Source organism: Grus americana, chromosome Z (assembly GCF_028858705.1).
Source record: "Grus americana isolate bGruAme1 chromosome Z, bGruAme1.mat, whole genome shotgun sequence".
In the NCBI taxonomy this organism is placed as follows: Eukaryota; Metazoa; Chordata; class Aves; order Gruiformes; family Gruidae; genus Grus; species Grus americana.
In genome coordinates this window covers 32,191,771-32,212,419 of record NC_072891.1, presented here as the reverse complement: position 1 = coordinate 32,212,419, position 20,649 = coordinate 32,191,771, and the positions used below count along the sequence as shown (strand labels likewise).

The 20,649-nt window shown below is 42.2% G+C and overlaps 1 protein-coding gene across 4 annotated transcripts in view; it reads right to left on the bottom strand.

Moving 5' to 3' along the window:
* The window catches only part of UHRF2 (ubiquitin like with PHD and ring finger domains 2), a 96,218-nt gene extending 88,548 nt beyond the window's left edge, over nucleotides 1-7,670 (bottom strand). For 3 of the 4 annotated variants that reach the window (XM_054809053.1, XM_054809055.1, XM_054809056.1), the window contains exon 1: nucleotides 7,068-7,670. In XM_054809053.1, the coding sequence (XP_054665028.1) occupies nucleotides 7,068-7,220 (153 nt within the window). In that variant the 5' untranslated portion in view covers nucleotides 7,221-7,670. Of the gene's footprint in view, nucleotides 1-1,331; nucleotides 1,488-7,067 lie in introns of all 4 variants that reach the window. The other variant, XM_054809057.1, reaches the window with a different exon arrangement.
* Nucleotides 7,671-20,649: the final 12,979 nt, after the last annotated feature.

The following is a 20,649-nucleotide window of genomic DNA, read 5'->3' as shown; positions in this document are numbered from 1 at the left end:
TCATTTCAAGGAGAATTTACTCATCAATTAAAAAAATAAAAATCATTGCTCTATTGCTCTTATTCACTCTTAGTACTCTCTAGAGTGATGAAATCACAATGGAACACGTGAGTAGGTGAAACATCTGGACAAGGAAGTTCTCTGACACTTAGATCCATATCCCCCCAGAACAGAATACAGGCAGATCACAACATTTTAAAAACCAGTAACCAAACAAGTTATTTAGTATCTGGACAATATCATCCTAATTAGATTCAATTCTGTCTTTTTTTTTTTTTTTGCCATGAGATTCACGTTTCAAACTAGCCTACAAGAATGTTTCAAGAAACGACCCTTATGCCACCAAAAATCCCACCACTAGGTAACACAAAATTAGTCTTTATATCAGAGTGTGTGCTCCCTTCTGACTGCCTATCTGTGTTATACAACAGCTAATGATCTCCCTTGGACTCAAGTAAAAAGGTAGTCACAACACTGGATGGTATCAAATGTCTCACTCTCAGTAAATCATAACCTATATAGGTATCACAGTCTTATAGAGACTCCCACAGAAAGCGTACAGCACGAGGAACTCCTAGAGAAGGAATATGGACACTTCCACTACTTCTACAATTATACTGACAACCAAAGAGTTTGATCATAGCACAGTGTGAATATGCTGTGCTTCTTCAACTCCCCACACAAAGAGCAAGTCTGGCATGCTACACAAAGCCAAGCAACCTAGGAAGAAATTACAGAATCTTGTTGCTGACACTCTGTAGTCACACATCAATCTCAGTACAGTGGTTTTTATGCCATTACTACAAAATTATTTGCAGAGTGTACAAGTGGTACCAACACATTTTAGCTTTTGATCTGGACTAACTATAATCCAAAAAAGATTCCAGTGTACAACATTAGTGCCCACACAAAACCAGCTGAAAGTCAAGAGCTGTAAGAAAAGACTAAAGGTGAAGGCAGCCATTCTCAATCTCAACCAATGATTTCTACAGTGTTCAAGTCTGCACCTCTTCCAAGTTAAATTTTTACATAAGAAGTTCAGGTTTTGAAAATTATTTTTTCCTTTATCACTGGGTGACATACAGGAAAAAAAATGTTACTTTAGATACGACATTTTCTTCTTGGATGCAACTCTAAATCCCACTAAAGGAACCCTTGCTCATTAACTTCTAGCTGGAAGATGGAGTTAGAGGAGTAAGGTTTTTCTTCTTTTGCAGTTCTCAGGAATCTTCTAATTAGTTAAATAAAGTTCACGGCGTCTTCTGGCTGATATTTAGGATTACCTGATACTTTTGTAAACAAAAAAAAAGAAAGTATGTCAAAATATAGACCTGCATTGAAATTCTGAGAAGCATGGAAGGACTCATCCATCTCTGTGCTGATTAGATGAGAATGGTCAAGTACCTCCTGTATGATGGTATGGACTTTTATAGCACAGGCAACTGAAGTTCAGCAACAGTGGTGCCAGGGAGAGCTTGTAAGGATACCTGTAACAAAGAACTGATTATTATCGGAACCTTCCGTAATCAACAAGAGAAGTGAAAATGAGTAAATAAATAAAACAGCCAAGTATATCAGGGCAGTTATTGTAACATAATTTTACAGTTAAATGGTTAGGAATAGAGATTCGGTTAACAGCCTTTAAAGAGGAAAATCATCTCATAACTTCCATCAACATTTGATCACATTTCTTACTGGAAATCCTCATCATCCAGTTGTCAGTGTAGGCCACACATCAGGTGTGTTATGCATCTAAGGGATTTGGGGGCAGAGGGGTGGGAAAAGTGTTTATATGAAAAGAAACATTCAGTTTCCAAAAGCTTCCAGAGTAATTAAAAAAGTACAAGTACTAAACTACCCTAACTAGATTACATGAATAAATATATATGCCACAAAATATAGCCTTAAAGCCTGCTGCAATTCTTTACAGGTTATATTATGTATTTCCAGCTTCCTAATACTGAAGTCATACATACAAAATAGTATAAAGTATTCTGTTTTCACATATGCTTCAGCTTTTCCTTCAGTTTGTTTAGGTGCCCTGAATAACAAAGATAATGGTAACAAAGAATGGCAAGTTGCATTAGTAGCTTTACAGTAAAAATTTAACAAGAAGCTGATTTCAGTAAACAGCTTCTGCAATCGTACAAAAAACTTGCTAACAGGGCTACCAAACCTACTGCCAGATAAGTTTGAAGTATATTCTATGAATGTTTTGGGAATTTCGGAATGCAGTCTGATTGTATCTGCCCTGAAGACTCCAGATGAGTCTCCCTCATCAAGCTACAGAGCTACTTGCTACCAGCTTCATCGAAGAAAGGAAGTGATTGTCGTTCTAAGACTTCTTCAAACTATTTATCTAAAATATAAAACTTAATTGCTCCAGTTGAAGATTTCTCACACCCAGATTCTGCCTGAAGCAGATGGGGTTTGGACAGCTTCGGCTCAAAATGTTTACAATTTTCCAAACAAAATAAAGCTGGGAAGAGATTGTGTGAAGAAACTTGATTGTTTTATGAATAGGTTTAGCACTCCCATTCTTCAGGGAAAGACTCAACAAATAATGCTTTTCTATCCTTCTGGAAATTCACCTAAGCCGTAAGTATTTAAGAAGCCCTAAAACACAGAGTTTACAAACCTGAAGCTTAGAAGCTTAAACTCACAGGAGATTCTATCCACTGTTACATGCCAGCCTGAGGCAGCAGAGGTTAAAGAGGTCTTATATAAGAAAGGCTGTAGTTAAACCAAGGCATGTCCTATTGCTAAATTTATAACTGTATGTTTCACTGAGGCTGCTTTATCACGATGCTGTCATGCAAAACTAAAGCTCCTCTGCTCCTCCTACCCCTTTATTGTTTCAGTTACGTTTACAGAAACAAAACCCCAAACACTTGGGCATTACAGCATGGGCCTGACAAAATACACTTAAGAGTCAACTTGCGCAGCTAAGTAACACGATGCATACCACCATGCTATTTTGTGCATAAAAGCAGAGCTAAATTTCTTCTAATGAAGTAAGCCTGACTTGCAAGAACTTTCACATCACACAAATAAATGGCGTCAATATCTCACTTCCACCTGCTGACTTCAATCTCCCATGAAAAAGGTTTGGAGTGTCTTCCTCACCAACAAGATTAACAAGTTCAAAAGCAATTTCAGTCACTGCCTCTTATATATACTAGGAAGCAATATTTGGGCTCCAATGTCCTTCCTCCCTGACTCTGATAAGCCCTATGGAAAAGCCACTTGACATGATGGTTTCTTTCACAACAACAGCCATTTACAAGTTTTCACTGAATTCAAACTCCAACAGGGTGGGAAAGGACGATGGAAGAAGCCAGCACAAGATCATATTATTTTTTATATTCCATAAACAATACATATCACTGAAATACAACAGTGTGCAAGTTCAGTTCTGTGTGAAACATAAATTGGTATTCATACCTCTACAATTTTCCAGACAATCTTAAGTTCTCTGACAAGTTTTCAAACTTAAATAAACTTCAATGAATTTTTACTGCCTAATTTTTCCAGCATTGTAACTGGAAGCTCAAAGTCCCACAATGACGGTAGCTTGGTCCTATAGAAAATCTGCTCTGGTAGGTCAAGATGCCAAGAATTTGTCTACTATAATATCTCCTTCACTTTCTTGAATGAAACCGAGAACTTCTATTCTCATCAAGAAGTGCTATATAGGTTTTCCAACTAGGACAGACTAGCTGCCAGAAGATACATTGTCTCCTTTTGCTTCTCTGACTTTTAGAGGAACTCCACACAATGCATTGTAATTTATGAGTTTACTCAGAGTTAACATATAACACCATGGACAAAGCATTAGATGGGAATAGTCTCGTAGAATAAGGTTAAGATATGATTTATTCCAGCATAAGAAAATGTATGTGTTATTCCAGCATAAGGAAGTGTATGTGTTCCTCCAAGAAGCTCCTTCCAGCCAACGATTTACCTTCTTCAACAAAGAAAACAAGGGGTTTCTACGTTCAGTAGATTTCTCTGGCTAACTGCAACTAGGTTATTGCATCACAGTAAAAAACTATGCATACACTACTATTCCCTTTCCTCAGAAAGTTCTACCTTGATCTACAGAATGACTTGACTTCTCTGGCTGATATACAGTTAATCAGCTCTGCAGAAACGTGGATCCCCAGAGAGTCCGAGATGTCCTCACAGACCAGACCATGTTATAGAGTAATACCATCTTGCTCACTCTTCAGTGCCACCTATGAATGGTAGGTCGTCCTGGCAGTAAAAGTTAAAAACCAGAAGTCAGTCTGTTCAACTAAGTAGTGCTTTTCCTGGTTTTACGAGAAAAAAAAAATGGTAAAACGAAGTACTACATTAATCACAACACGAGGTTTTCATCAGTAGTTCCAGGGTATTTTAACCCTTAAAAGCAGGGACATGAAGCACTGCCCACAGAAGGACTCGCAGACAACAGCAAATTACAGCAAACCACATAAACTACATTAACTGGACACTCCAAAAGAACTGCACAATAACGGCTCTAGCTCAAAATGTTAATTGAAGCTGTTCTCTATTGCAAGATAAGAGCATGAAGTTGTTGAAATTCAGCCCATAAATGGTGACTCACTTAGGTTTCTATATCCGTATAACCTTACACACCTCCCATTCTTAGAAGAAAGGAGGTTATTTAGCTAGTCTTCTGCTACCCACCACTTGCAAGGTCCAAATATTTCTAGAAGTTCCCAGAGAGACTCCAGTAAGAAATACTCAACAGCAAGATCACAATTCTACTAGCAGACTGTAGAGATTTAACCATACTAAGCGCTAAACAGGTAAAATAGGAAAATAGTTTGGACTAGATAATGGATTTTCCAACACATGCAGGCATCTTCAGTTTTTCCATGTTTTCATCTCAGTATACCTCACATTTAAATGCCCATTTTTATTCTTTGTTATTTTATCACAGCCCTGACAGAGTTGTTTAGTTTCTTCTGCTCATGTCTCTCAACACCCAATTTTACTTCTGACCTTTTTATACTTACTAGCACCATGGGATCAGAAAAGCAATCCATAACCATCAATGAAACTTCAGAATTAGTTATGGTAATTGCAAGAAAATGGACATAAATGGTGAGTGAAGCTATAAAAAAAAAAAGGAACTTCCTAACTCTTCCCTGAAGAGAATCCCAACTGTGTCCTGAACTACATAAACTAAGTACTAAACTCACAGATCCTGCTCCTGTAGGCAACTTCAGCTAGACTATTTCACTATTCTGCTTTCTTAAGACATCTGTTAACTAAAATGTTCAAGCTAATTGGTCTGGCCACTGACAGACTACACAGAAAAGCACAACTCATTACTGGCTCATCTTTCATGCTTCTCAGATAAACCTTGCATCCCACATCAAGCTCTGCACCGAAAAGTAGCTTTGTGCTGTGCCAGCACACCTCTTAACAGGTTACATAACTTCAAGTTAAATTAAGTTCCTTGATTTGGTCCCTTCAGAGAAACATGAGACTGTCCATAATGGTCTTGATAGACTCATTCTTACAAATGCTCACTCTCGACAATCTGTAGAACACAAAAATCTACTAATTTGCTATTGGACTCACAATCTAGGCTTAGCATCTGGCCACTAATGCTTACCTCCTGGTCAGAGTTAAATTTCTATTTAACTAAAGAGAATATTTCTAAATTTTCTCTTTTGTCCCCTTATTTGTAAAGATACACACTTCATCTCTTTTGAGGCAGGAATCTCATTGCCTTGCACTACTCAGTTTAGGTGAACACTGCAACACTGATCTGTTATAAGAAGGTGCATCTTAAGAGCCATGCTCCCACAAACACATCACACATCCGATACTTTTCTTGTCAGCTGTGCCTTACTTAAGGACTCAAGAATTAAGTACACCTCAGAGTTTATGTAATGCAGCTTGAAAGGTTACACCCTTCAGCAACAAAGACGCAGCCTGAGGCAATCTATTCGGATAAAAACATATCTGGCACCGGAGGGGAGGGCAAGTATCAGCCCACAGAAAGCTTTCAGCCAGTCACTCCAGTACTACGGGACCCCGGTCAGGATGAAGCGCCGCTGCGGACTGCCAGCGGCTGCCCCGGCCCCACTCGTGACACACCGGTCCCCGCGCCGAGGAGGGCCGGGACGCACAAGTTGTGCCCGCGCAAACTAACGCGGCGCCGCCCCGCCCACGCGGGAGCCCCGCCGGGCCGAGCGCGGCCACCGCCTCCCCCCCCACCCCCCCCGAGGCCGGGCTGTCACGTGCCCGCCCCGGGACACCCCCCCCCCCCCCGAGCCCCCCCGCGGGGAGGTGGGAGGGGTTCACAGCCGGCAGGCCCCGAAAACCGTTACTCCGTCGAGCGGCGCCGGACGCCGGGGGAGGGGCGCGCCGTACCCACCCCGCAGCGGGTACTGACGGGACATCGCACTTCGCGCCGCCTCCCCCCCCCTCACCCCCCCGCCACGTGCGGGCCCCGGGGGCGGCAGCGTTCCGCCCTGGAAACCGTCCGCGGTACCCCCGCACCACACGCTGCCCCCTGCCCGGCCGAGGCAGCGCGGGCGGAGGGAAACGGGCGAAGCACGATCCGGGCGCTCCGCTTCCCGGGCTCGGGAGGGGTGTGAGGGGGACAGCAAGGAAAGCGGAGGGGCTTCGTCCCCCTCGCACCCCTCCCGCGGCCCTGTCACTTCGGTACGATAAAGGCAGGGGCTGGGGGAGGAGCCTCCCGCGGTTCAGGTGGGAAAACAAATACACAAAGGGGCCTCCCCGGCACCCGCTCGCCCTCGGGGAAAAAGGCGGGCGGGACGGCGCGGAGAAAACCCGCGCTGGGACCCAGAGCCTCTTGTCAGGCCAGACACCTTGGCTCCCCCCTGCCCCTCACCTCCCCGTAGGCCCGATGGGACGGGAATAAACAAAAGCAGGAGGCAGAGCACACATGGGTGGGGATGGGGGACCTCCGCGCCGGGCCACACAAAGAGCCAAGCCCCAGAGGGGACGCGCGGGGCGGGAGAGAGGGGAAACCCCCATCCGTCTCCACCCCTGCCATCCAGGTAGGGGCGTTTCCGCCTCACCTGCTTGCCCCGGTAGAAGAGGCGCTGGCGGTCGGGGCTCACGCGGAAGGTCTCCTGGATCTTCTCCCGCAGGCACTCGATCTTGGTAAGGCGGCTCAGGTCATCAATGGTCTGGGTCTCGGTGCCGTCTATGGTGCGGACCTGGATCCACATGGTGCGCGCCCTCCCACTCGCTCAGCCGGCCGCGGGGAAAGGAGTTAGGTCTGGGGCAGAAGGTGGAAAAGGGGTCCGCTCCCCGGGTGCGCTTCTGCGGCGTGCGAGGGAGAAAGGGAGGGGGCCGGGCGCTCCCCCCGCTCTTTGTTCGGCTCAGTGGGGCAGGATTTTCAAATCCCGCGGAACAGACGCGAGCCTGCCCGCCCGCCGGGCCGCCGTCCTCCCTCAGACGGGCGCGGAGAGGGAAGGAGACCCGAGCCGATCTCCTGCCACTTCCCGATCGCCCGCCCTGCGAGCCCCCGGAGGCAGCACAAGGCGAGGCGGAGTCTGGCGGGAACCGCCGCGGCCAGGTCTAACGGGCGCCGCCGGGAGCCATCTCCCAACCCCGGGGAGTGTTTACCAGGCGCCGCCGCTCTCACATGGAGGTCACGGCGCCAACGCTGATCTCGCGAGAGCCCCCGGCCTCGGCTGTGCAAAGACAACAACACCGGGGCGGGGGCGGGGCCGGGGCAGGGGGGGGGGAGCGAGGCGGGCGGGCGGCACCACGCCCCCTCTCGCTGCGCTCGGGCTGGCAGCTCGCGCGCCGCATTCGGCACGGCGCACGGCTCCGCCCTCCGGCCCCGCGCCACGCCCCCTGCGCCGGCCCCGCCCCCTCGCGCCGTCGCCGGCCCGCGGCTGGCGCGAGGCCGGCTGGGAGGGGGCGGGGTTGGCGCGCGCTCTGGAAACGACCGTTAACGTCTCCATGGCGGCCAAGCGGTACGGTCTCCTCGGCTCCCTCTCGGGACAGGCTTCCCTGGCCTCTGGGGCCCGCGGGGCCTGCGGCCTAGCCCGGCCCGGAGGCTGGCAGGCGTTAGAATGGCTACGCCTCCGTTGGCAGGCAGGAGGGTCCACTAGTGAAACCCAGGCCCCAGCGTTTTCCAGGACATAAAGTCTCGACCCAGCCAGATTGAGCTCTACCTAAAAAATACAGATCAAGTCTGTTGTAGTAGATAGATGGAAACATGGGCCAAGAGAAGGCAAGCCTCATTTATACTTCAAATCTGATGTGGGTTTGACTTTCTGTATTTTTCTAAAGTGGGTAATTCTGCAAAGTAACATCGGAAAAACCTAGATTTTCCATGCTGTTGTGGTCTAGCCCTGGTAGGCAGCTGAGCCCTACAGAGCCACTTGATCACTCCGTCACAGTAGAGTAGGATGGGGAAGAGAATCAGAAGGGCATAAGTGAGGAAACATAGGTCAAGATAAAGACACTTTAATAGGTAAAGGAAAAGGTGTGTGCACAAGCAAAATAAGGAACTAATTCAGTACCTCGCATCGGCAGGCAGATGTTTAACTGTTTCCGGGAAACCAGAGCTCCATCACATGTAAAGGTTACTTAGGAAGGCAAGTGCCATCACTCCTAACATCCCACCCTTCTTCCTCTTCCCCAGCTTTTATTGCTGAGCACGACATCATATGGTCTGGGATATCACTGGGGTCAGCTGCCCCAGCCGGGTCCCTTCCCAGCTTCTTGCACAGCCCCACAGCCTACTCATCGGCGGTGCAGTGTGAAAAACTGAAGCGTCCTTGGCCCTGTGTAAGCTGTTCAGCATCAGCCAAAATGTCCCTGTGTTATCAGCACCGTTTTCATCACAAATCCAAAACACAGCACCATACCAGTACCATACCTCTCCATCCTTGCTAATCTCTCTGCTCTTATGATAGCACACAGCTTTCTTCACTGCCGCTGTCACAGCATGTCACCAAACTGCCATTTACACAAGTTCAGAGTTTGGTTTTCAGTTTGTTGGTGGCAACAAAGGCTCAGGCTCAAAGGCTGCAGCATGCATGAACTTTGGCGATCTTTCGGCCCCAGCCCTCTGGGGTTCCTTGAAACACTCAATGATTGTTTAACACAGAGGAGTACAGTAAGAATGTGGTTTAATAGTCCTATCTGAAAAAAAAAAAAAAACCCAACAGATAAATCAAGCTGTCTTCAGCTTTAGCTTAGTTACACTCCACCTCTACAGTAAAAGGAACAGAGTCTCATTATAATCCCATTTGCAGAATACAGCCTTTCTGTTGAAGCAAGCGGTAAAATGTGTCTGTCTTGCAACAGGAAAAAAAGATCTGAAAAAAGTCTGAAATGTGATATGTTTTACCACATTATGGAGAACACCATCAGTTTGTGCTAGGGAAGCTTTGTGGAGAATGCAAGATGGCCTTCCTACAACAGACGACATTTTTTGATACAGAGAAAGAAAATGGAAGAGGATCATTTTGTAACAACACTGTGTCTGGAAATACATTGTCTAGTGGGAGTATAAAGAAAAGCAGATCAGGTTGCTGGCACAGGAGTTACTGATTAGAAAGAGCACTTTGCTATGGAGTGATTATAGGTGGCCTATCTCATAATGTGCGGTATGGACTGGAGGCTAGGATATAGCGCGGAAAAAGTGTGTAAAAATTCTTGACTGGGAGTCTGAAAGAGGATGTGAAAAGGGGCAGTTATTGAGGAGGTTAGAGGAAAAGAAAGCTAGTTGTTCAGAAAGCAATAACGTCCTCTTTGGGATATGGTTATACCGATGAGGAAGTTAGCTAATGCTAAAGGAGAAACTGATCAGCATAGCATGCATGATGGACTGGGGTGATAGTAGCAGAAGAATTACTAGAATGAGCAGGACAGAGAGGAAAGGAATCAAGAATATAAAAGTAAAACATGGGAGTAGTGAGGAAAGTGCAAAGATCTAATTGTAGGCAAAAGGAGAAATTAATGACAAAAGAGCATAAAGGAACATACAAAGGGAAAATTTGAAATGAGATTTTAGGAAATAAGAATGCTAGTTTTCTTAGAGGAAAGCTGTAGAACAAGAAGGAGAAATTAAATGAAAATTAAATAAATTGTGAATGACATAAGGATAAGCATGAGTTTGTTTTGAAGTTAAGTGAATTTTTTTATGATTAAATGTTCAAAAGCAAACCGTGACACAAATTATGGGGTTTTGTGAGATAAAATAGTCAAAGGTTTAAAATTATGGGGTGAAGTATGGGTGCTATTATAATGGGGCCTTTGCCTGTGTAGGCAATTTCACAATTTTCCATGTGTAGGTTGCTTTAGCATGTAAATAAAGATAATGACTTGCTTGAGATTATGTTCTTGTATTTGAAATTCTGTCTGAATTCCTAAAAATTCTGGAGATGATCTTACATATTTTGTGTTTGTCAGTAGGAGACCTCTTGATTCAATAGCCTGAATGTGGATGAAGTCACAGGGATAGACAGAAGAAACCAGAGGTGAGCTTGGCAAAGAGGCAAATGTGTAGGACACATGAGGAGGGGGTGCAAGAATAGAAACGTAATAGAAAGCAAAGGGAGCAGAAAGAAGCCAGCAGAAGAGGGGAACGCCTGCTACTGAGTTTCAAGGAGGAGGTGTGCAAGAGGAGCAGCAAGCCAGGAAATATTTTTACAGACTTATTTTTCTAGTGAGCTTTGCACCTGGGAGCCTCTTAATGACTTGTAGGCAATGTAATAACCTGTCTGGATGCTACGTTACTGTTTTGCTCAGATGCACTGATGTGCCTTCCAGGGAGGAGGAAGAGAAGAAGGAAATTTAAGTTGTCCATCTACTGAACTTAGCAGAAATGTGTCGCTTAACTCCCATGAAGTCAATGCGACTATTCCAGCGTAAACATGTTGGGATAGAAAACCAGGATGGCTGACTTAATTAACTTTATTTAAACTTGATGAAGAGAGCAAAAGCAAGTGCACTACAGCTGTTGCAGCTAATGTAGCAAGCATGCATAAGCAAGTGCAGTATAGTTGTTGCAGATAATGCAGCAAGCATGCATAAGAATGGTATCCTGTATGTAGAGCTGACTGTTCTTTCCACCGTGTAAGGGGAGTTATGAAAGATGGCAAAGTTCTGGCCGTAAGAGTTCATAACATAAATGTTTTTATTTGATTAGTTTAGAAACAGAACTGCTAACAACTCTGCCTTATTAAAGATGAGATATGTAGCAATGTTTCTTCTGCGAGAAGGGTGGAGACATTACAAACTGTGGGTTCTATGGCAGCTGGAATGGGATGAGACTTACCCTAAGTAGGGTCAGAGTTCAGGGCAACAGAACACTGAGTGTTTTGCCCTGACTAAGAAATAACAAGAGCCTATTTCTATTTATAGTGAGAAAAGTCCCTGTCCTGAGGACCATACAGCCTCGAGCAGATGCTGCCTGTTTCTTTAATACATTGTACATGTACATGGAGTCATGTACTTAAAACTCAGTGAAGTGAGCCTTAAACTATATATAATCTGTATTTATATAATTTTATTTTTATGGAATTTCTACAGTGAAAAAGGTAAACAGTAAATATAAGGATACTGCATCGTTCTGATAACCCCAACCAGAGCTAAGTCAAAAGTCTACATTGTTTTCTCATGTAATTCTACTGATTCTAGAAAAGTTGCTTTAATAATTAATCTCAGTATATGCTTTTGTCTTTTAAAAGCTAGCTAATTCATGTTAGTAAGGTTGTCATCCTTAATTATTTCAGATGTCAGTAATTTTTACAGTGAAAAGTAACACTTGATGAGATTACACTCTCTTCTCTGTATATGATAGATTTTTTCTTAGTTTGAATTGTTCATTTCAATTTAGATATCAATATGATGTATTACACCATGTAAAAGCTGTTGATTTTTATGGACATGCAGTGATTTTATCAAGAATTTTTGTATTATAATTGTGTTTCAAATCCTACATTACTGAAATGAGTAATGAGACATTTTCTTTCAAGTTTTTATTAATAAATTCTGTGGTGTTATGTCCGGATCTACCTGTATTGCATTCTCTGTGTGCATCCTTCTACGAAGATGCTTAAGAGCAAAACTATGGTGTTGAATATAGTATTTATAGTTCTGTAGTTTATAGTTATGCAGAAATATTTTATGTGTATGATAAAACCCATCTTCTATAGCAAGGCAGATAAATATTAAATTCTTTAGTAACTACTTGAGAAATTTAAATGCCAAGTAATGTTACTAATGCTTAGTTGGTCAACTAGGAGCTTTTAAGTATTAAGCATGAACTCACAACTCATCATGTAAGCATAGAAGTTAGAAAATCAGGAGTAGACATGGGTAAAAATATTCGCGTTTTGTTATGTAGAAGGAGAGAGGCATATCTAGTTTACATCCTGTTGTCCATTCTTTCTCTGAATAGAAGTTGCAGCCCCTGTAAGTTTGATCCTCTATCGTTTTTGAGGGGATGTGAAAGGATGACGTATTTGGGGCCATTTAATATTTTCCACAGTACCATTATCTTTTATGCATGTGTTTCTCAGTAAAAGACAGTGGTGTAAACGCAGTCTTATCCTAGACTTGTATCCAGTCCTCAAAACTTGGCTTAATTAGGAGGAAAAGCAGCAAAGCCTTGGGGTTTTTTTAGAAGTCTGTGTGTTTTTTCTCCATGGTTTTAGATTTGTGAGATTCTTTTCTTCCTAATGATATTTTCTTAAATTTTTCTCAATGCGACAGAATACTTTCCAAAGTTATAAATTTTTTCAAAGGAAAAATCAGAAAACTTTTTCTGAAGCTATAGACTGTATTGTGATAGGCCTGGAGTTAGGATAAATAGGTTGCCTTGTTTCCATATAATATCACTCTATTGTTGGTGAGAATTAAAGCTATTTGAATTTGTAGCTAGTGATCTTACAAGATAGCTCAGGCTAGCAAAATAAATAAATATGCTAGCAATTAATAGACTCTTGATGTGACTAAAACTTGAACTTTACTGTAAGCTACTGTATAATTGCAGGATTTATAACAAACATTAATTTTCTTTATAATCCCATCTTTCTATTTCCATCTGAACCTGTATGATTCACATAATTGATTTTTATTGTTCTACTACATTTTTTGCTTCAGGTGATCCTGTGGTATCAGCAGGGTACATACCACTGTTGTTGCTATTGCACAAGTAGAAGAGACACTAAAGAGTCAATAAAAATCTATTTTTTATTGATTAAGAGTCAATAAAAACCCCTCATCTCACCTTCAACACTGTGATGAACTGTATTTTAGTTAGTGAGTTGGCTGAAATGGGGAAATACATATCTGGTTTGAGAGTCGGTGAAAAATAGTCACAGTGAGAATTTTTACTGCAAAGTAATAAACCCACAAACCCAGGCTAATTGTAGAAACATCAAGGTAAATGTAATTATCTGGGTGTCGTGATATCCAATGCTAATGTTATTTTTCAATAAATTTTAAGAACTTACTTGGTGTAAGCTATTGTAGACCTCTTGCACAATTACTGTTTTATCCATGTAACAGGGGACACCTGCGTTCTTCTGCACTCCCAGTAATGCAGAGAAAAGTGTACTTCACGAGTTTTGCAGGTACCTTTTAAAGAAACAAACCAGAAAATAATCTTTTCAGTGGTTATATTAGCCAAAACAGATGTGTGGAAGCCTTGTCACTCACACCCCTCAGGAAGTTTCCAACGTTTGGGAAGGCATATTTTTATCACATAAATCTTGTATTTTCTACTAGAGCTATTTTTCCATACATGCAAAAGGACTCAAATGGGGACCAGATATGTACAAACCTCATATGAAACTATCTAAAATACTGTTTAGCATTATCAGAACAGCTTAGTTTAACTAGGCTAGGAATAGGTACAGAAAACTGCTTCTAGGATAGTCTACAGAATAGAGAACCTGTCTTAGAAGACTAGAAGGGTTGACTTTTTCAGGGCTAAACATAGCAGATGAACAAAATGAGAAAATAATTAAACTATGTGAGTTCAGGTATAATGTTCCACACAGACAAATTAAAGCTTCAGAAAATTTTGAATCATTTTTAGGCTGGCAACTAAAAGTTGGTTTCTAATGAGTAGAAGTTGAGGAGTAAAGGGAGGTCTTTATTTTTATATTATCATACAGCAGTAGTATTCTATATGGGTTTATAACATCTGTACCTTGCCAAGACATGTGAGATGATAATTTTATATGGAAGGTAGTTCCATGGTGGATGACTTTGCTACATCAAACTGGATCAGCTAACTGTAGATCAATCAAGAAAATTAAGCTGGACCCAGAATCCCATCATTTGTGGCAAAACACTTCTCACTAGAAAATCATTATTTCCACTCCCACTGACTTCTGTGTCATTTCCAGTATGAATTTGAAGTGCCAGTTTTCCTTTGAAAATCTTCAGATAGGTTGGAGCCTTGGTCCTTATGATACTGTCATTTCTCTATGAAAGTATCACTGTAGGACTGAAGCTGTCTCATGATCTCACCATATTACCTCTTACAATTTTACCTCGTTGACCTAAGAGCATTTGAAATTGCAGTTCTTCTGCAAACTTTACATGACAGCGCCATGTTTAACCCAACTCAGCATCATAAGCTCCAGAACATAGGAGTTGGCAAAGGAACTAGAACGTCTTTCACAAGCAATTTGGCACTACTGTATACTGCTTCAGTATAAGGAAATAAAGAGCAATTGAAATGAAGAGGATGAAGACCAAGTGCTGCAATTATGTAAGTAATGTAAGGTCACTTGAATTACATTATGCGTATTCTTGTATGTTTTTGAAGACTTGTAGAATGGTTTGGGTTAGAAGGGACCATTAAAAGTCATCTGGTTCCAACCTCTATGCAATGAGCAGGGACATCTTCAAATAGATCAGGTAGCTCAGAGCCCCATCCAACCTGACCTTGAATGTTTCCAGGGATGGGGCATCTACCACCTCTCTGGGCAACCTGTTCCAGTGTTTCACCACCCTCATGATAAAAAAATTTCTTCCTTATATCTAGTCTGAATCTCTCTTTTAGTTTAAAACCATTGCCCCTTGTCCTATCGCTACAGTCCTTGCTAAAATGTCTGTCCTCATCTTTCTTATGAGTCCCCTATAAGTATTCAAAGGCCACAACAAGGTCTCCCCGCAGCCTTCTCTTCTCCAGGCTGAACAACCCCAACTCTTCAGCCTGTCCTCATAGGAGAAGTGCTCCAGCCCTCTGATCCAACAGGTCCATGTCTGTCTTATGCTGGGGACCCCAGAGCTGGACACAGTACTCCAGGTGGGGTCTCATGAGAGCGGACTAGAGGGGGAGAATCACCTCCCCTGACCTGCCAGCCATGCTTCTTTTGATGCAGCCTAGGATACAGTTGGCTCTCTGGGCTGCTAGCACGCATTGATGGGTCATGTCCAGCTTTTCATCAAACAACACCCGCAAGTCCTTCTCCCCACAGCAGCTCTCAATCCCTTCACCCTCCAGTCTGTGTTGATACTGGGGATTGCCTTGACCCACATACAGGACCTTACACTTGGCCTTGTTGAACCTCATGAGGTTCACATGGGCCCACTTCTTGAGCTTGTCCAGGTCCTTCTGGGTGGCATCTGGTCTCTCAGGCATGTCAACCACACCACTCAGCTTGGTGTTGTCTGCAAACTTGCTGAGAGTGCACTTGATCCCACCATCTGTGTCATTGATGAAGATACTAAACAGTACTGATTCCAGTATGGATCCCTGAGGGACACCACTTGTCACTGATCTCCCTCCAGATACCGAGCCATTAACCACTACTCTCTCGATGTGACCATTCAGCCAATTCCTTGTCCAGCGAATGGTCCATCCGTCAAACCCATGTCTCTCCAGCTTAGAGAGAAGGATGTGGGGGACCGTGTCAAAAGTCTTACAGAGTCCAGATAGATGGTATCTGTAGCTCTTCCCTTGTTCACTGATGTAGTCACTCCATCACAGAAGGCCACTAGTTTCATTAGGCAAGAGTTGCCCTTGGTGAAGCCATGCTGGCTGTCTCAAATCACCTCCCCGTCCTCCATATGCTGCTCCTAGGAGGATCTGTTCCATGATCTTCCCAGGCACAGAGGTGAGTCTGACAGGTTGGTAGTTCCCAGGGTCATCCTTTCTACCCTTTTTAAAAATGGGCGCAGTGTTTCTCTTTTTCCAGTCACTGGGGTCTTCTCCTGACTGCCATTGCTTTTCAAATATCATGGAGAGTGGCTTGGCAACTACATCAGCAGTTCCTTCAGGATTTGGATGCATCTTGTCAGGTCCCATAGACTTATGTATGTTCAGGTGGTCCCAATCCTGATCTTCTCTTACAGTGGGAGGGACTTTGCTCCCCCAGTCCCTGCCTTGAGGTAAATGCACTTGAGAGGTGTGGGAATAGAGGATGCCAGTGAAGACTGAACCAAAAAGTTGTTGAGTACCTCAACCTTCTCCTCGTCTCCTCTGTTGTTACCAGTTTGCCAGTCGTGTCCATTGGGGAGGGCTACACTTTCTTTGACCTTCCTTTTCTGGCTGACACACCTACAGAAGCCCTTCTTATTCTTTGCATGCCTTCCCAGGTTCAGGACTGGGTCCTTTGTGGCTTTAGCTACAAATACTGGTTATCTTAAAACAACAGATTATAAAGTTGTAAAGAAGATGACTATTTTACCTCTTGAAAAGCTTTATAATTTTATCAAGTAGTTTTTTAATGGCATTAGAGTTTATCCTTTTAGAAATACTTCTATTCCTGACTATCCATCAGAGAAGTGATTCATGAACTATGCACAACCCAAACCAGCAATGCACAAGGAATTTCTAAATGATTCACATTTGGTCCTCATTACACAAATGCAGAACATTCTTGTCCTTTGTGGCTATCCCAAGGGCTTATGAGAAAGTTGGAGGGCTTTCTTGTGCCAATAGTTCGCTGGAATCACTGAACAGCACAAAACTTTCTGGTTAAACAGCTAGATCTTTGTAATGATGGGTAGGATAAGTGGAAGTAACCTCACAGTAATGCAATACCTAACACTTCTGGAGTTGAATGCAGATCTCTGAGTGAAGCGTTTAAGCTAACTGCACATTGTGTGCTAAAATTAGATGCCCAAGAAGGACATCCAAAACAGGCAGCATGATGAGTAGAGAGCTATTTAAATTCGGTATGGACAGTTTGTATCTCTCTAGATCTAGAAGGACAAAAGCAATAAGGGAAATCTTAAATTCTGTTTTACAGATAATACAAACAGCTTAAATAGCTAATTCTGGATCCCCACTTAGTTTCTGGAACCGACTTCTAAAAACAAAAACTTATTTAATTAATTTCCAAGTTACAGACAAAGTTAATTTTTTTAACAAAAAAAAAATCAAGGATATATTAGAATGGCAAGGGATACTCTTGTTACCAATTCCATTCTTCTAAACTATCTTCTGCAAGATGACACATGGCCTTTCAAAAAGGCCTGGGACATATCATGAGATTTTGTCTGTGTGTATGTGTAGGTATTTTACTATCAATTTGTTGTACTCAAGTTACAGACCAGTTTGAATCTCCCACATTTAGTTGCACAAATTCTGCAGTTGTGAGCCAAAGAACATACCTTATATGCAAAACCAAGAATCTACTGTTAGTCTATGTAAAATCTTAATAGTCCAAGTAAACTCTTAATGAAGAATTAATATTAGTCCCTTTAAATGTATATCACCACTTATAGTTCAGACTATGTACAGTTAAAACTGATATAAGCTAACTTTCTAGTATGTACCACTTTGATTGGATGCTAACCTTTCCACTGATCCTCTGAGTATGGAACATTAATGGCTTCAGTTTGAAGGCTGCATCTTGAGGCCAGCACTGAGACGAGCATGATACTCATGGTGGGGTTTCTTCCTCCTCCTTACTAGCAGGCGTAAAATATTGCTGCTGCTGATTTGTTTCTCCTCACTCTAGGATCTGTTTGGAATCACTTTTATATGCTTGTTAACATATTTTATACATTGCTCTTTCCTCATCCAACTGCAAGTCCAGGGTAGATTAAAATTTACTAGAAGATGTGGTTTACACGTGTTGGATACTTGTTCTTTGTTCTGTTGCCACTAAGACTGGTTTTACCTAGCTCCTGCACACCTTTAATGACCAGTAATAGACTGGTGAGTTGCTTATAGCCTGAGGACCCCACTATTATTCTGTACCTAGGCCTCTACTATCATCTGATTTCTCTAGCCCTCAATGCTGTGTTTTATTATGGGGTCATAGATACTTCATTCTACAGAAAATAATTACTTCCTGTTGCCATCTGTTAGTTCCAAAAGGCAACAGTTTGTTACAATAGGCTACAACTTGAGCATGATGGTGGGCTTTACACACAGGGCAGTGCAATGCTAAGCAAAGGGTAAAGTATAATACAGTGATAGATAATAGTCATCTAGGTAAAATATAATACAATAATAGGTAATAGTCACCTAATACTAGATAATTACCAAAAGAGTTAGGTAATTGCCTATAGAACAAAACAAACAAAAGCAGAAGTCCAGGTACACCAAAATAAATCCAGGCAAGTCCTAAGGCTTGCATTGCTAGTGTAACACAAAGTCTGTGTCCTATTACAAGTATTTGCATGCTACATTTACTGAGCTTTAAGGCTACAACTTTAATATAACTACAAGGTAAGAAACACTGCATATGAATTAGACTAATGTTTGCAGTTGCCCAAACTAGTATCAGTATTAGTTGAGCTTACAGCCCTCATGTTTGCAGGATACACGTTTTCAGATGAGAGTCAGGAGGAGGGAGATTCCTCTGCCATGGTCATGGTATATGAACACCCCAGTGGCCATGCAAATTAAATTGGGGATTGTCTTTCACTGAAATAGAAATATAATTGTACTGTGTGTCTTAAAAATTTAACTGCCTCAGTACTTCCAGTGACAGGACACCTGGGAACGGTTCAAAGCTGTGCCAGGGGAGGTTCAGACTGGACATTAGGAACCATTTCTTTACCAAGAGGGTGGTCAAACACTGGAACAGGCTTCCTGGAGAGGTGGTCAATGCCCTGAGCCTGTCAGCGTTTAAGAGGCATTTGGACAGTGCCCTTAATAACGTGCTTTAACTTTTGGTCAGCCCTGAAGTGGTCAGGCAGTTGGGCCAGATGATCGTTGCAGGTCCCTTCCAATTTAAATATTCTATTCTATTCCATTCCATTCCATTCCGTTCTGTTCCATTTACAGCATATTACTATGCCCACCATGACAAACCAATTTAAAAAAAAATCTGTGTGAGACAGAAAATTGAGCACCCTGTTTCATTAATTAATGGCTACTCTGATGGCTGCTTGCACACAAGGTCTCTCTTCCACTATCTCATTATAAGCTTAAATATATGAAACTTCCATAGCTGTATGTAATGCTATTTACATAACTGGTATTTGCAACTAGAGCCACAACAGACCCAGCCCTACAAAAACATCAAAGAATAGGTGGTGTGTAGTTCCACTGACCTTACACTACTTAAAAATGGCTTGGCTACTAGTGCAAGTATTGTATCAGCCTATTGTGGTAAGATAGGTATTGAAGCCTTTTAGTAGAACAAACACATTATTCCAGACAGAGAGGACAATATATACCTGCATACTTGGTCTCGTATCTTGCATCCCATTCTTGGACCTCCTCTGCTTTTGTTCTGCCTGTAAGCCTGTGGAACTTAGTCATGATTTATTCTAAAGACTGCCTATTCCACGTTGGAAAGTAATGGATTTTATTTCATGAAAGAATCAAGTCTTACCACTGTTGCAGCAGCTGTTCTGTACATGTGTAGGTAAAGACATTGCCTGAATTTGTCTTCAATATGCATTGACACAACTCCAGGCAAGTAGACAAGATTTTGCCTCTGTTTACATTATAATAGCATTGATTCTCTGTTTCCATCTTCAGTTATCATATTTCATTCTATAAGTAATCTGCTCTGTTAAAGAAGGAGTTATAAACTAGGCTCTCGGTAGCTGAGATGGCTATTCAGGGAGCTTTTCTCATTTTTTTGTGGAATCTGGCAGTTTGTAACAAATAGGTAGAAGTTTTATTTAAGTAAAATCCCTGTCTAAGTACAATAAGGTATCGCTTCCTAAAGGCAATGTAAGGCAGTTCTTCCAGCTAGTTAATTGACCTGGTACAAATGATTGTGGTTTTGGTTTATAGTGATGGCATTCTTAGTATTTATGTGTCTAGTGTAGTATAAAACTATTAGCCTTCTGTACACGATGGCTACCATTCTTCACTTCTGAGAAAAAAAAGGATATTTTTATATCCCCATGGTTCACACACTTACATGTTCATTACATTCAACACATAGAGTGACACATTCAACATATCAGACAGCAATTATAATGTATTAAAACAATTAAGACTGAAAAATTGGAGTGAAAGGTGAATGCTATAGTGACATTAGAATATTCAGTAAAACAGTTCTTGGACATCAGTGGAGTTTTATATGAGTAAGGGATGTAAGATGGTTTCCCCAGAATGAATCTATGACTGGTGACAGAATCAGCCCATTATCTCCATTATTTTTATGTTGTCTTTATTTAAAATGTTTTTTAGTTGTCTGGTATTTAAGGAATTAGCTGAGACAAAAAGGAAGAATTAAGTCATTTCATACTGTG